The sequence below is a fragment of the Astatotilapia calliptera genome, chromosome 5, assembly GCF_964374335.1.
Source record: "Astatotilapia calliptera chromosome 5, fAstCal68.1, whole genome shotgun sequence".
In the NCBI taxonomy this organism is placed as follows: Eukaryota; Metazoa; Chordata; class Actinopteri; order Cichliformes; family Cichlidae; genus Astatotilapia; species Astatotilapia calliptera.
Window position 1 is genome coordinate 27,217,111 of NC_137426.1, and position 16,487 is coordinate 27,233,597.

A 16,487-nucleotide genomic window follows, 5' to 3' on the forward strand; every position below is an offset into this window, starting at 1 on the left:
AATAGGATGAGTAAACACTAATGCATGTATTTCATAATAAAATCAAGGTAAATGATTAAAGTGAGTCTTTTCTTGAATTTTTATTTTCTAATAAAGGTGATTTATTCTTGAATGAAACCACTAGCACCCTTATCTATCTGTATCATCTTAACACAGGGAGTCACGTTCAGTAAAGCTCAGTTTAACTTGTTCGGCTTTTCTTGCTTATTGCTATCAACATGATCAGCATGACTGGTTGACATAGCTTTAAGCAAATACATCATATGACTGAACTTTCTTATACACTTAACACATTATGCAGAGAGGCAGAGATATGTAGAAATATGATTAACTGTGTTTAGTGATCTCCCCACCCTTTGTTCACAAGGACGTAGAAACATGTTGGGGGTTATAGAGGAAATTAAAAGAACAACATAAAAGTGTAATGGAAGGGTAGAAGGGCAAAAGAGGGTGAAGAAAGGAATAAAAAGTAGAGGGGAAAAACAACAATCCCCTATGAATAAGCAATAGGCAAGAGTGGGAAGGGAAAACTTTTTTCAAAGAAAACAAAGGGAGACAGGATGAAGAAGAGAGGGGAAAGGGTTAATAAAGGATGGAGGAGGATGGGAGGAAGGAGAAGAAGAGAAAGGGTAAATGGAGAGAGAGGGTGGAGGGAGAGGCGGCTACTCTTGTCCAGACTGAGCTGAAGAAGCAGCAAAGTGCTGCTTATCATTTTCAAGCACAGTTCTTGTGGATCTTTTGTCTGTGCTTCAACATTTTTTATCTTAACGCTCTTTCTTCTTTTTTTAATATTGCTCTTACTTTCGTTGCTTTGTGCATGTCTTCATATCTCTGATGTACTTTTTTACAGATGGCTTATAACTCCTGCTTCCTCCTCTCCATGTGTACACTGAGCATCTTTAAGTGTTTATGCCCATCCTCGCTTCTCCTCCTGCATTTCAGTGTTTCTCTCTTGTACTTTGTTATGCAGTCCTTGGATCCTTCAGGTGTTCTTTCTGTTTCTTGATTTCAATGTTGTTGTTTTGTTTTTGTCCTTCTTTGTAAAATACTTGCAAATCTGTATTTTTCTTCTTAAAATCTTGGATATTTGCATCTCTTTGCATTTCTTCCTGTTGTTCCTATGTCTGTAGGTGCAGTGCTTCATTAATCATTACTTGCATATCCTCTATAACTGCTTGGTCCTGTTGGTTCTTCTCCCCAAAACTCACGAGGAGTTCATTGAGAATTCAGGTTTTAAATTTCAGTTTCTATCACAAGTTATCCTTTTTGCATTTTGTGCTGGCACAAACAAGTTACTAAATATTGTCACTAAATCTCATGAGTTCTGATCGTTTTTATCTTTAACTTTTTTTGCTGCAGTAAGTGACCTTTCTGCACCCTTTACGTCAAGAGGAAATCCTCTAGGTACTTATGTCAAGTACAACCCCCCCAAAACACAAAAGCACATTACATCAATATACATCCTATTTTTTTTTTATTATTTATTCATTTTAAAGATTTAATAGCTTGTTTTCCCGAAATGTTTATGTTACAATATCCTCAAATTCAGCCATTTGTAAAAACATTCATGAGGTGTGTGTATATATTTAAAAAAAAAAAAAAGGGGGGGGGGGCATCACCAAGTAGACACATCAATCCACACTTTCTCAGACACGTACATAAAAATGTATGCAATTGTCCTTATGTATTTTACACATACATATACACGTTTATATATAAAATACACTTCAAAAGTGTTGGTTATTTGTTCAATTGGTCGTAATTAGGATTTTTTTTTTTGTCAATCATTATCATGAAAACTGGAGAAAAGTTCCATGAACAGGAAACCTATGATTGCCTGTGGCAGTCTTTCACAGAAAGACTTGAAGGCAAAAACTAAACTCAAGCCTACCCTGCCTCTACCAAACAAAAGAAGAAGAAGAGCAGATTCACCCGCTCCTCAGTACAAAAAAAAAAAAAAAAAAAAGAGGAAATAAAAGTTTTACAACTGACAACAAGTGTATGTGCCTGCAGCATTTAACTCCAGGGTATAGCTCAAATTCTCATTAGCTTTCCTTGCATCCTCATAGCTGGACGGCTGAGAAGACCAAACTGAGCTACTACACAGCTTCTTCTCAGTTCCTTGAGGAGCCCGAGAATCACGAGGTTTGAGTTCACTCATTAAAGGCTCCTCTGTCTATTAATCATCATACTGGATGATATTTAACTCGCTACCAAAACCTATAATCTTAGAGTAAACTCTCTAGTAACACAAGAGTGATTACATGTTAGGATTTGTACAATTTTGATCAAAGGGAGTGGAAACATTGGAGGTGGGGGGGGGGGGGGGGGGGGGGGGGATTAAAAAAAAAAAAAACAAGGAAAAATAAATACAAAGCAAATCAGAATATCAGCAGGGATGTGCTGGTCTAATCACACAGTCCAAAAAAATTTAATATGCCCTTCCCCCCCCCTCCTAACAGAACAACACTGCATTCAGCAAGCTTGAACATATCTCCTTTACATCATCTCAGTGAGGATAAGATGAACACACAATCCCACTTTGATTGGATCCTTCTTTTATACTTCTGACTGGAGAAGTTCTTTGTGATTGTTGTGGGCTTTTCCAACATCAAACAGTTCTCTAGGTTCAGTCCATTTATATTAATAGTCTCTCCAACCCTTCACCCTCTCTCAACCTTATTGCTGTCTGTTTAAAGACATGGTCATTTTTCACAGAGAAAGTGGTAAAATGCCATCTGTATGTACAAAAGCAAACCAGCAAAAAACCACAGCCTAATCCCTGCAGGTTGAATGTAAATCCTTTAGACAATGAGAACTTTATTCTTAATGTTTTCCAGAACTCTTCTGACATCCTCAGTGGCAGACCTTGCAGCAATTGAAAATTAGTAATAGTCTGTACATTTTTATATATATATATATTTATATTAAAAAAAAACAAAAGAATAACAAATAACAAAAAAAAAAAAAAAGTAGCTGAAGTGCAAAGGAATTGTTTAAGGAGAAAGAACGGTGGAATGGTGGACAAATATACACAACAATAATACTGAAAGCCGTGATAAAATGAAGAAAATATCATGCTCCTGAGTCCAAGTGTGAGCAAAACAGGGTGACAAAAGGTACACCGAAAACAGAGAAGGTTGGAAGTTGAAGAGGGATGGAGGGACTGGATGAGTAAAGGTCTGGACGAAGATGTAGTGACAAAGTGATGGGGGAGAAGAAGAGGCTAGCTCCACAATCCTGCGTAGTTGCCGTGCAGGCCAGAACAGAGCGGTCCACCTGCTACAAACAGCTTGGTGCCAGAGTCGTCATAGCAGTGGGTGTACACTGCATTGGGGAAGGAATGAATGTCTGAGAAGTAACTCCTCCACGTCTCATCGTGATTCTGAAAGGAATATTAGAGGGTAAGTGGGCAAAGACATTGCACATGTACACCAACTACAGTTTGACTGACCACAGTTCACTGCTTGATTTGGAAAAAACAAAAAAACAAAACTGCATACCAGCCAGCCTTTTCCCGTAGTGAGCTTGAGGATGCCATCTCCAGGGCACTTCCGATACCCTCCGTTTGGATTAAAAGGGTTCTCCAGGAATCTCTGAGCCCGGATGTCATAGAAAAGAAGAGAACCTTGGCCAGTACCCACAGTCACGATGTGCTCATAGAAACTCACTGAACGGATGCCTGCACAGACAGAAAGACATGCCAATGTAAAGCTACACAGTCAACATCTACCCTCCCACCGTTTGAGCTGTCGGAATCCTCTGGAACTCTGCTTTCATTTCTAACCAGACAGAGTATGTTACAACTTTTATATCACGGTGAAAAATACAATTGTTATGGATATGTTTGACACATTGGAAGGCAATCATCATTTAAACTTCATACTAAGCAAGTATGAAGGTGACTTATATTGTGCCATCAGTTGAAAACTAACTTAAAGGAGAAACCAGTAACACACCCCAGTGGTAGTGGTACCAGGTCAATCTCACACACACAGTCCAAAGATGTGCATGGTAGGTTAACTACATTGGCTGCAAGTAAAAATGCAAAGTAAAAAGTTTTTTTCCCCCTCGCTGTCAAAGACTAGTGTTAGTTGCATTGACCAACAAGTCTGAGTGTGGAACATCCTCTGCCCTTTTGGCCACCTCTTTCAATTGCAAGGTTTGCAAATACCTTGCGTCTATTTTATAAACCCAGACAGGTTGCCAGCATACTACAATCAATCTGAGTCAGTCTGCATCACTGAACGCAACTCATCTGTGACATGTCTCTTTGTAAAAGGGGATTCACCTCAACTGGTTTCTAACTGGTGGTATTCGGGATACCTTTATATATAAAGGCAAGGCTGCTGAGCACTGTCATGTTGTGATTAAAGCGCATTATTACAGTAAATGTCATTACTTGTGGAGGAAATTATCAATTTCGGTTTCAAATCTGAAGTTCTGGCTGCCCTCTGAGTGCAAGCAGATACAGTGGCTTGCAAAAGTATTCGGCCCCCTTGAACTTTCCCACATTTTGTCACATTACAGCCACAAACATGAATCAATTTTATTGGAAGTCCACGTGAAAGACCAACACAAAGTGGTGCACACGTGAGAAGTGGAACGAAAATCAGACATGATTCCAAACATTTTTTACAAATAAATAACTGCAAAGTGGGGTGTGCGTAATTATTCAGCCCCCTGAGTCAATACTTTGTAGAACCACCTTTTGCTGCAATTACAGCTGCCAGTCTTTTAGGGTATGTCTCTACCAGCTTTGCACATCTACAGACTGAAATCTTTGCCCATTCTTCTGTGCAAAACAGCTCCAGCTCAGTCAGATTAGATGGACAGCGTTTGTGAACAGCAGTTTTCAGATCTTGCCACAGATTCTCGATTGGATTTAGATCTGGACTTTGACTGGGCCATTCTAACACATGGATGTGTTTTGTTTTAAACTACTCCCTTGTTGCCCTGGCTTTATGTTTAGGGTCGTTGTCCTGCTGGAAGGTGAACCTCCGCCCCAGTCTCAATCTTCCAAGACTGCCCTGTATTTGGCTCCATCCATCTTCCCATCAACTCTGACCAGCTTCCCTGTCCCTGCTGAAGAGAAGCGCCCCCAGAGCATGATGCTGCCACCACCATATATGACAGTGGGGATGGTGTGTTCAGACTGATGTGCAGTGTTAGTTTTCCGCCACACATAGCGTTTTGCATTTTGGCCAAAAAGTTCCATTTTGGTCTCATCTGACCAGAGCACCTTCTTCCACATGTTTGCTGTGTCCCCCACATGGCTTGTGGCAAACTGCAAACGGGACTTCTTATGGTTTCCTGTTAACAATGGCTTTCTTCTTGCCACTCTTCCATAAAGGCCAACTTTGTGCAGTGCACGACTAATAGTTGTCCTATGGACAGATTCCCCCACCTGAGCTGTAGATCTCTGCAGCTCGTCCAGAGTCACCATGGGTCTCTTGGCTGCATTTCTGATCAGAGCTCTCCTTGTTCGGCCTGTGAGTTTAGGTGGACGGCCTTTTCTTGGTAGGTTTACAGTTGTGCCATACTCCTTCCATTTCTGAATGATCGCTTGAACAGTGCTCCGTGGGATGTTCAAGGCTTGGGAAATATTTTTGTAGCCTAAGCCTGCTTTAAATTTCTCAATAACTTTATCCCTGACCTGTCTGGTGTGTTCTTTGGACTTCATGCTGTCGTTGCTCCCAATATTCTCTTAGACAACCTCTGAGGCCGTCACAGAGCAGCTGTGTTTGTACTGACATTAGATTACACACAGGTGCACTCTGTTTAGTCATTAGCACTCATCAGGCAATGTCTATGGGCAACTGACTGCACTTAGACCAAAGGGGGCTGAATAATTACGCACACCCCACTTTGCAGTTATTTATTTGTAAAAAATGTTCGGAATCATGTATGATTTTCGTTCCACTTCTCACGTGTGCACCACTTTGTGTTGGTCTTTCACCTGGAATTTCAATAACATTGATTCATGTTTGTGGCTGTAATGTGACAAAATGTGGGAAAGTTCAAGGGGGCCGAATACTTTTGCAAGCCACTGTAGAGTGAATTTCTGTGTATGCAGACAGCAACAGATGCTGATGGACGATTTCTGCCTATTGAAACACAACCTGATCATCACACACTTCCACTTAGTTCCATTTTATTTCCATCCTGATGCACCACAGTCACTTTCAAGACAGCAACAGACTTTATGCCGTTGCAGATGAGTTTGTTCCACATGGTCTCCAACCTCTTTTTCCCCCCAAGTGTTACTGTAGCATAAGTGCACAGAATGAAGTGTTGTAGAAATATGTATGTGTGAAAAATAGTTTGTCAAGTACTTTGAGTAAACAGGCTGATAAAATGCTAAATCAAGCTCACGCCACTGTAAATTTATTGCCGCCAATATGGAAAATATGTTAAATCACAACTTTACCACTCTCAGTGCCAGAATGACATTTTCTAACCTGACTGAAAGCACACTTAGTTCTACAACATGCAACATATAAATAACTTCAGTCAGCGTTTTAGATAGCTCAACTAATCTTTGATTGTATTACTGGCTCACTTCAAAAGCCAACAGGTGACTTACCACTTCCTCTCTCTCTTGAACTAACTGACTTGATGCTGTGTGTAGGTTGCCGTGGATCCAGAAAAGAAACATGGGCTTGAGAGCCTACAGCATACACTGACCAGTCCTGTCCATATGCCAGGCACACATTTTCTTTGCAATGAGGCAGCTTGGTGGACAGTATCTAGAGAAACCAACACAGACTGTTAACACTGAAGAAACTGAATTACAAAATCCTAGCATTATGAGAGAACTATTTATCATTTTGATCGCATATTAAAAATAACTAGCACTTTATTGGAAAAAGAATTACCAATACATAAAACTATAATTTGTCAATCTATGTACTGTACCTTGCACAAGTTATGCTCAGCTTTCCAGAGGTGGAAATAGCCATCCAAGGAAACAGCACCCAGTTCCTGGAAAAAAAAAGAAAAAAAAAAGAAAAAGAGGAAATGCAAAAGGAAAAGGCAGGTCATAATTGGCTTAGGTCTAGAAAAACTGACACACAGGAGTGTGTCAGTTTTTCTAGACCTAAGGCTTCAGAATTCTAAGAGCTGTCGGTCTTCGTTTCATAAATGACTACCCTGACTTAGCGATGGGTAAATTTGTTCACCGTTTTAGATGCCATTAGATACTGTTTTGAGATGCAATTTGACAAACCTCAGATTCAAGTTTATTTATTAACCTAAATAACCTTAAAGTCCACAAAGAAAAGAAATTGTTTGGTGATGTGAGGCTGAGAGAACAAGATAAATCTATACTACATGTAAAAATTTAGAGCAAAGGCGTTTCATTAAAAATATTTTTAACTTTTAAGGAAAGATAATTGTTAGGTTAGCTAAAATTATAGCCATTATAAACAATATATAAAAGTTTGGTGCATCCAATCTTTTGTCGTCCTAAAGAGCAAATTCAGCAAAAGGAGACTTTGTTGCACACAACAGTCGTGTAGGTGAGTCTTACTTTATGGTTGTTATTGAAGGCCAGAGCACGGACTTTACAGTTGTATGGGTTGGTGTACTCCTTGGGGATGTCCTTGAGGGCACGGTGGGAGATGTGGGCATAGGAGGGCACTGTCTCCTCATTTTGACTCCTCTCAGCCTGGCTCATTACTTCTTCTGTAACCTCCCACAGTCCCATGGAGCCATCTCTGGACCCTACAGATTAAGACAAACAGAGCTCATGCCTATAGACTATGTGCACCTTACCATATGCTACTTCCGGTGGGGAAACTCCTGTAGGGCGCTTCGTTTCCGGTGTGATATTCGCGTCTTGTTTACGGTCAGATTTTCCAAGAAAAGTCAACCAAATGGATGAATCAAGCGGCGATTTACATTTCTCAAGATGTCTTGGGCATTTACCGAATATATCTGTAGATGATGCTCATCGATATTTTACCCTTGCGCCTCAGAGCAAAAGAGAGAAGGGATTGAAATTTCTCAGTACTTGTATATAGAGTTCCCTCGTTTATTGCGGGTGTTACATTCCAAAAATAACCAGCGATAGGTGAAATAGCCAGCTTTATTTTTTACAATTATTTTAGATGTTTTAAGGCTGTAAAACCCATCACTACACACACTTTATACACTTTTCTCAGACAGGCATGAACAGTTTCACACTTTTCTCTCTTGCTTAAACTCTCAAAGTTCAAACCTTCATAAAAAAAAAAAAAAAAAAAAAAGTCCATTATAGAATGAAACCAAAGATCAAAACCTGTTTTCAGTCCCAAACATTTTTTTGAGAAATAAACAAACAGTTTATTTGTTTTTCTATAAATAATAATGACAGATTTTAGAACAAATGAATTTAACTTTAAGCGTCATTGCTTAATTTAAGCTTAATGCACTTTATAATCCAGTGCGCGGTATGGTAAAAAAAATAAAATAATAAAATACAGTGCAAAATTGCACTAAAAGAATCTGCGAAACAGCGAGGCTGCAAAAGGTGAACCGCGTTATAGCGAGGGACCACTGTAATTGTGAAGATAAGTCACAACATACCCTTGGTAAATACTAACATATAGAGACCCTTACCTGCAATCATTTATGTATTTTTTATATCCTCTGGCTTTTTTTCACGGTTTGTTGACATGCTGTGTAGGTGTGTACTGATATCGACATAACGGGGAAACATCTGGCTTTGACTATTGTTCGCCTGTACTTTGAATGCTGGACATTTCCTGTTTAAATCATAAGAACTGTCACTATACTGTGCTTCTGAGTGTGGACGATGTGTCTTCTGCATGCAGTAATGCAGTTCTGCTTGTGTTGAGTGATGTAAACAAACAATCGATCTACGCTCTTCAAACATCAAAATTGATCATTTGATTTTTTAATGACATAGCAATGGTGAGCGTTCCCACCCACTGCTCTTTGTAACTTAACGTAATCTTTCCATTTTTGTATTTTAGACATGACTTTTGAGTCCACCTTCGCAGTAGCAATTGACTGCAAAATAAAGCTACTGGAAATGTACAACCCTACATCCGGTCTTAAAACAGGAAGTTAGCATTTTCTCATGCACAGGGTCTATTATTGCCTATACTACTGACCTACACACACACACACACACACACACACACACACACACACACACACACGCCTAGTATGCCCCTACAGAGTAAACTGATTAATACCCATGTTCCCTCCAATGTCAATCGTGCTAACTCACCAGAAACTGCCATGTTGTCACTGATCCATGCTATTGAGAATATCCAGTCATTGTGACCATCCTGAAAAAACAAAACAAAAACAAACAGCTACAATGTCAAAGATATACAAGCTTGTACGTTTGAGGCTGGATTTCCAAATAAACACTGCTACAGTATTAGCAAAACATTATTTCAGCATTTCATTCTTCTGTGCCTGAAGGAAAGAGAACCTTAGGGAACCTGCAAGGTCAGAAGTGAAAAGCTCACAGTTAGCATGTCACAATATTCAGGCACAGGCTGTTAGCATTCAAATACACACTTAAAATTACTTACTAATCAGTGTATAGTGAACAATTTAGTGAGTTCAACATTTTTACAGTGCCTTCTAAAAGTAATGTGAGTATACTACGCTCACTTGGCCACCACTACACCTGTTTAACTGCTTGTTAAGACAAATATCTAATCAACCTCTAATCAAGTCATGCAGACATGGTCAAGACGATCTGCTAACGATCAAACAGAGTATGAAATGAAAGGCGATTTCAGTGACTTTGAACACGGCATGGTTGTTGGCTGCCTAGGCTGAGTAAAAAAAAAAAAGAAAAAAAAACGTAAATGGCCTGTATTTATATAGCGCTTTACTAGTTCCTAAGGACCCCAAAGCGCTTTACATATCCAGTCATCCACCCATTCACACACTGGTGATGGTAAGCTACATTGTAGCCACAGCCACCCTGGGGCGCACTGACAGAGGCGAGGCTGCCGGACACTGGCGCCACCAGGCCCTCTGACCACCACCAGTAGGCAACAGGTGAAGTGTCTTGCCCAAGGACACGACCGAGACTGTCCAAGCCGGGGCTCGAACCGGCAACCTTCCGATTACAAGGCGAACTCCCAACTCTTGAGCCACGATTGCCCAAGTAGTTCAGAAACTGTTGATCTACTGGGATTTTCCCACAAAACCAGCTCTGGGGTTGACTGAGAATGATCTAAAAACAATAACAAAAGAAAAATCGCCACACTGCTTCAACCTGATTAGACAAAAGAAAATTGAAGAAGAAGAAACAAACAAATAAAACATTGCCTTGTCTCAAAAAATGAGAATTTTCTAGTAAAGAACAAGCATGAACCATCCAGCCTTGTATGAATGCTTTCGGGTGCTGGTGATCGTATTATTGTGGTGTTGAATATTTTTTTTGCCACTCTTTGGGCCCCTTAGTACCAATTAAGCATTGTTTAAATGCAACATCCTATAAGAGTATTGTTGCTGACCTTTTATGACCACAGTGTGCCCATCAGCTGATGGCTGCTTCCAGCAGAATAATGTGCCATGCCCCAAAGCTCAAATCATCTCACACTGGTTTCTTAAACATAACAATGAGTTCACTGTACTAAAACGGATTGAGATCTGGTGACTGTGGAGCCACAGTCATCAGATCTCAATCCAATAGAGCACCTTCGGGATGTGGTGGATCAGCAGATTCACATCATGTCAATATGCACAGCAAGGATCTGTAAGGAATATTTCTAGCACATAGTTGAACTCGTGCCTCAAAGAAATAAAGCAGTTCTGAAAGCAAAAACGGGACCCAAAAAGTAGCACATTACTAGTTGTCAGTATCCTGGCACTGCATACCATCAGTCACTGTGCCAAAGGAAACATGACAAACTGACAACAGCAATTGTGCAGCAGACATGATAATTGTGCTGCAAATAACAACGAAGAGACAATGATCAGTGTAGTGACAAGATATATTTTTCATTTTGTTAAATAGCTCACTATACATTCCTCTACATACAACTGCCTGTATATGAAGTATTTAATCAGTAAATTGTTTTGGTCTTACATAAGTTGTAACATGTTATGTTGGCTTCATGTTTTAAAAAGATATGATGATCAGACAGACTTGTCACTTCATTAGACTATATTCATTCATTCAGACATTGTAACACTTAACTCTATATAGTTTTAATGGCCAAAAACAAAAATGTCCATTAAAGTTCTAACCATTTTCCTCACCATTTCTTTAGAATCTACATCTGTAGCTTAATGACTGCTATGACATGCCTGCCAATCAACACAGAAAACCATCTGTCAACACAATCCCAGACCTACTTGATTTATTGACATCTCAAAAGACACTACGTGATCGCACCTCTGCAATCTTGGAAACGAGTACAAATGAGCAGAGTGGTATTACAAAACGTTGGATTTAAAAGGGAAGCTTAATGCAATTATGTGTTTCCAATTAACCTTTTATTTTACAGTGACTTCACTCCATTTGTGTGGAGAGGGTACCATGCAGAGTGGAGCAGACATGGAAAAGGAAAACAGCATTACTGTCATTACAATGACTACTCATTATACTACTGAATAAGTGGAATTAAAGCATCTCAGCAATTTTGAATGCCTAAAATCGCTAGAACTGTTTAATGAATGTTGTCTGGTATATGGAAAGTTTGATATCATTTCTAAAGCAGGAAAAGTGGATTAATCACTATTATCAATAACCAAATGTCAGGAAACAACCAAACAGTTCAAACTACTTACATCGCCAACACAAACAGGGTCTAGTGTAGGGAGTTGATAGATGGCCAGGCTGTTAGGATTGTCTCCTCCTGTGGCAAGCAGTGTCCTCGAGGGGTTGAGTTCAATAGCGTGGATCCCACAGCCTTGCTGGTCCAACCGGGTATGGGAGATTTCTGTTAAGTGATAATTGCGACCAGGCACCACTGGACCCACCTCCCCAGAGCCTCCATCACGACACTCCCTGTCTTTCAGCATGGGAATGCGTGTGATCTGTCCTGTCAGTACATCAACTACAAAAAGCTGAAAGTACATGAAGAAAATACAGCTAGTTGGCCAAAAATGTGTGAGGACAATTGAAAAAATTCTGACTAAGCTCACTCAAGAATGTTTACTTGATTTAGAGCTGATTTAAGATCGATCTTTATCTCTTTATAATGAAATTAAATGAGGTCATGTAAACCTACTGATTAAGTGGGATTTCTGGCAAACATTATTATAACATATGGAAAAGCCTAACTAGCTAATATAGATCACAAATAAAAAGGGCATCTTACCGTGTTGCATTTTGTCCCACACACCACCTGCCGATGATTGAGCCACTGTGAGGCAAACACTTTGTTGAGCCGCCCGAGAGAAAACTCCCTCTCCTTAAGAATGCCGGGGAGCCTGCCGGCTGCAAAGCCACGCAGGCTCCTCTGGAGCCTCAACTCATGCTGTTGTTGAGGTCTGAACTCCCGCCCCCGCAGAGCACATACCACAGAGCGTCGACTGCACCACCACTGCTGGGCATGACGTGAAGAACAAGAAACACGGCTTCGCTTGTGTGGCGCCTGACACCAACCCAGCTGTGAAAAGAGAGGGAAATAAAATTAAAAACAAAATGTCTTAGTTATTATGTTGAATGTGCAATTTTGGAGATTGAATCATAAAAACAAAGGGATTACTATTACCAACACAAAACAAATGAGATTTGAATGTATGTGAATTTCAGACTTCTTCGTGCCTATTTCAATGTCTCAGCTTATTCATGCTGAGCCATACCCATCTATCTCCCACATGACTGTGGACACAGCTTGTACACAGAGACTTGAGAGAATTATCAGAGCATTTACATTTGAACATCGAGTGTTGAGCTGGCTGTCTAAAACGGTTGCAAAGTCAAAGGGTTTTTGTGGGGTCTAATGACAAACTGTAATATCACTGATGATAAACACTTTTCTAAAAGGGTTTTGATCATGTCATGTTTGTGTGATGTTTGTCCATTAATACATTCATTTAACTTTTGCAACAATTAGTGGCTTTCTTGGCCAATGAATACTAAACTCTGGCCATATGATTAAAGCACTATCCACATTTTACAGTTTACAACCTCAGCGCTTAAAATGTTAAATAAACAGAAACAGAATCAGACTCATACTGTGTGCGATTGCTTTGGGGCATTTCAGATCCTGAATATGGGCTAATATGTAAACATATAGAGGCACAGGGTCCCCAGGACATCATTCTCACTGCTATTAAGTACACACTAGTGGCAAATCAGACTACTTAAAAAAAATAAATCATCTCATTTTCCATCCAATACAATTACAAATGTTGATTAATAATTCTCTCACACTAAGCAAACCAATTATAAGCCGGATCACAGGTCTTGAACAATGGAAGAAAAACACTCAGTATTTATGACTTTGTATGTCAAAGGAAGCCATTGTGCCATGTTGTTTTTGTCGTTCTTTCTTGTACTGTTTGAACATTTTGCCGGTTTTGTTCAATGCTGGAAAACTATTCTGACAATCTGACTCAAATCTACCGATGACGGTGGCTCCATGGGCCTGATAGGTGCACTAGAAGCAGGTCGTGATTACTGTGACCAGTCTCACACGTTCTGGTTCAGGTCAAACACGTTTTTTTCTGATGTGCTGGACTCAGTACTGGCTATTTTGGCATGCCTACTCGATACGGTATTTCATTTGTCGACAAACGTCCAATTCGGGGCGTGGACGCAACCAATCTACGGTTAGTCCGTACATACGGGAAATGGCTAGTCAGCTTAACAGTTAACGTTTCAGCTAGCGTTAGCTGTATAGCTATCTATGCCTGATAACACTACTGAGCTATTTATAAGATCAAATCTGCTTTTATTTTTGATCGGAAGGTGACGAGAGACGGCAATATTAGAGAAAAGGACTGCCAGCAGTATCCAGCCAAATCTGATAAAGAGAATAATAGCACAAATAACGTGGCTAACATTAGCTGTCAGATTGACAACGGACTGCCGTTGGCTAACGATATGTTAATATAAGCGGGTACTTTCAAATCGAAATATATTATGTTATTTTAAACAATACAGAATTGTTACTGTTTGTTGCATGCTTTTCCCATATAGCGAAGCAGTTAAATGTTATAATGCAAGTAAAAATCTGTCATAACATCTTATATCAGCTAAATCTGGCTAACTCACTGCTAATTAGCATCCCAACATAACAGTTTAGCTAGCTAATATGGACCCGCACCGGTTTCCGCCTACCTGTTGTTGGTCCTTGGGCTCTCCTGCCTTCCTTTTCCTGCTAACTGTTTTCTTCGCCATAATCTGACACACACAGTTCCCTCACCCACATGGAGGGTAAAAGTGACGCTGGACACTGGATCATATAATGGCGATGTCTATTTTGTTCCTTGGCCCTCAAAGGCAGCGTCCAGCGAAGAGGAAAGGCGATCACATACGGGTGAGGTTCGTTAAATCGCAAACTAAAATTATCCCCGAACGTCCTCAGATAGCGTACTTACTCGCCTCTCAAAAATCTCTGCACTCAGTCCGTGTAAACTATTCACTGCCGAGCTAGTAGCTTGCTCTTTTTCCTTGTCAGGTCGCGTCAGCGGCAACGGCGAAGGCAGCGCGCAGCCGCACTGAAATTAAACATCAACAAAAACAAGGTCGTACGAGAACGTCAAACGTGCTCGTTCACGTTAAACTGCGTGGTACCATTGACCCGATCATGTGACGTCAGAGCTGTCGTTTGACACACTAGATTACTACTGTATTTTCGTTGTTGTTTTTAATATGGGTATTTTAACATTGATTTAAATTTATATTCAATATATGTTCAATAATATAGAGCTGATATCTATAACTGTTTAATTTGGTTGAAATAGCTATTAATAGTTTGTTGAAACATATTCTGTTTGCTCACAGATGGTATTTCTAAACATTTTACACATTCTTATGACAGAGACAGTGGTGTAGGGTGGCTTGTTCTCCAGTTGGAGTTGGCCATCTACCCTTCAAATGCCAATGCATCCCTGGGAAAGAAATCAACCCCCGAGTTGCTCCTGTTGGTGGACAAACACCCTATATGTGTGTGAGTGTGTGAATGTAAAGCCCTTTGTAGAGCCCCAAAAGGAGCTGTACAATGTTAAAAGGCACTGTATAGAAGCAGACAATTCACCATTACAGGCGGCTTACTGGATTTTTCCGAAGTTGACTTATTGTTGGCATGAGCACCCAAGTATGGAATCACAAAGCTGATAAGCACTTTAACTCATTGAACTCTAGTCTTGTCCGTTTTTATACCTTGATAAATGCAGGCAGGATACGTTTGGCCTCTCTGCTGTTGTATACTCTGCTGACTAGGCGTCAGAGTTGGATGTTTCCAGTTGCTAGTGACAATACCAATTCTCTGTATTTACTCTGTCTCTTCCTCTAAACAGAGAGAAAATAAATATAGACATGTTTCCTAACCTGAGAAAAAGAAAAAAAAAGAAAGAAAAAAAGCCAACTCACCACTCAAAGGATGTGCACATTTAATCATTTCCAAATGATAATGAGGAAACTGAACATTTTCTGAATCACATTGTAGGACTTTGGGAAAGACACTTACCCACCATTTATTATAATATTAAAATATTTCAATGTTCATTAGATGGAGACTGATCATCGATGGAGATTTAAATATATAAATGCTTAAATATGATCGCCTAAATGAGAAACCAGTTGCGCTTCATCCTTGCACAACTCCGATGTTAGAATGAAAGCAAAGGTCAATTGGAAGTTCAGATTAGATTTTTTTCTATAATCTCTCCAGGGTGTGGGGCTGTCAGAGAAGAGGCAAGTGGACACCAGCTTTACCTATAATTAACAAAGCTACGCGAAAGTCAAGTACGGACACTATAATACCACTTGTGTGTTTGTATGTCTTCTTTAGCTTGGTAAATAGAAAGGAAGGCAATTAAAAGTTAAAAATAAAAAACTGAAACTTACTTGTTGACATTTCAGTTTCAAAAGGCTGGATGATGACGCAACGCCTTGCTGAAACCAATAATGCAAAGTTTTAACCACCCCAACACTTTGGGAATTTACTGCAAACGTGTTCATCTTTGTTTGAATGGTACCGTGTATTTTTCAGACATTTGTCACTAATATCTTAGTAAAATAATTTCCCTATTGGCAAAATAAACCAAAAAAACAAACCAAACAGACTGATGGTTAGAAGTGGTCTCCTCTCATTTGAGCTAGTCCGAGTAAAGTTTCAGTTCTCTGAGTCATCCTTTGCTTACATTAAGCCCTTAATTGTTACCATGCCTTTCACAATCCCCATCAAACCAGACACACTTTTTTAATACCAAACTCAGCAGGTCCATTACCACGTGTATAAAAGATAAAAGAGGAATTCTTTTAAACAATTTCAACCCAATTGACATCATGGAAAATGTTTTCGACTTTTTCATTTAAATGTTCCGTTTAA

The 16,487-nt window shown here is 39.8% G+C and overlaps 1 protein-coding gene across 1 annotated transcript; it reads right to left on the minus strand.

Moving 5' to 3' along the window:
• Window positions 1–2,415: 2,415 nt before the first annotated feature.
• Window positions 2,416–14,698, minus strand: dcaf12 (DDB1 and CUL4 associated factor 12). The gene is made up of 9 exons (XM_026168548.2): window positions 14,273–14,698; window positions 12,303–12,593; window positions 11,770–12,048; window positions 9,239–9,299; window positions 7,532–7,725; window positions 6,919–6,984; window positions 6,587–6,749; window positions 3,504–3,682; window positions 2,416–3,385 (listed from the first exon to the last, which is right to left on the minus strand). Exons 1-9 carry the CDS (start codon window positions 14,330–14,332, stop codon window positions 3,227–3,229), a joined length of 1,452 nt encoding a protein of 483 aa, XP_026024333.1. The 5' UTR covers window positions 14,333–14,698; the 3' UTR covers window positions 2,416–3,226.
• Window positions 14,699–16,487: the final 1,789 nt, after the last annotated feature.

Excerpts from the sequence above, each read along its gene's own strand:
- dcaf12 (XM_026168548.2), bottom strand. The coding sequence starts at position 14,332 with ATGGCGAAGAAAACAGTTAGCAGGAAAAGGAAGGCAGGAGAGCCCAAG. Across the intron at positions 6,985-7,531 it reads CCTTCAATAACAACCATAAA|GAACTGGGTGCTGTTTCCTT; the intron begins GTAAGACTCACC and ends TTTTTTTTCCAG. Across the intron at positions 6,750-6,918 it reads CTGAGCATAACTTGTGCAAG|ATACTGTCCACCAAGCTGCC; the intron begins GTACAGTACATA and ends TGGTTTCTCTAG.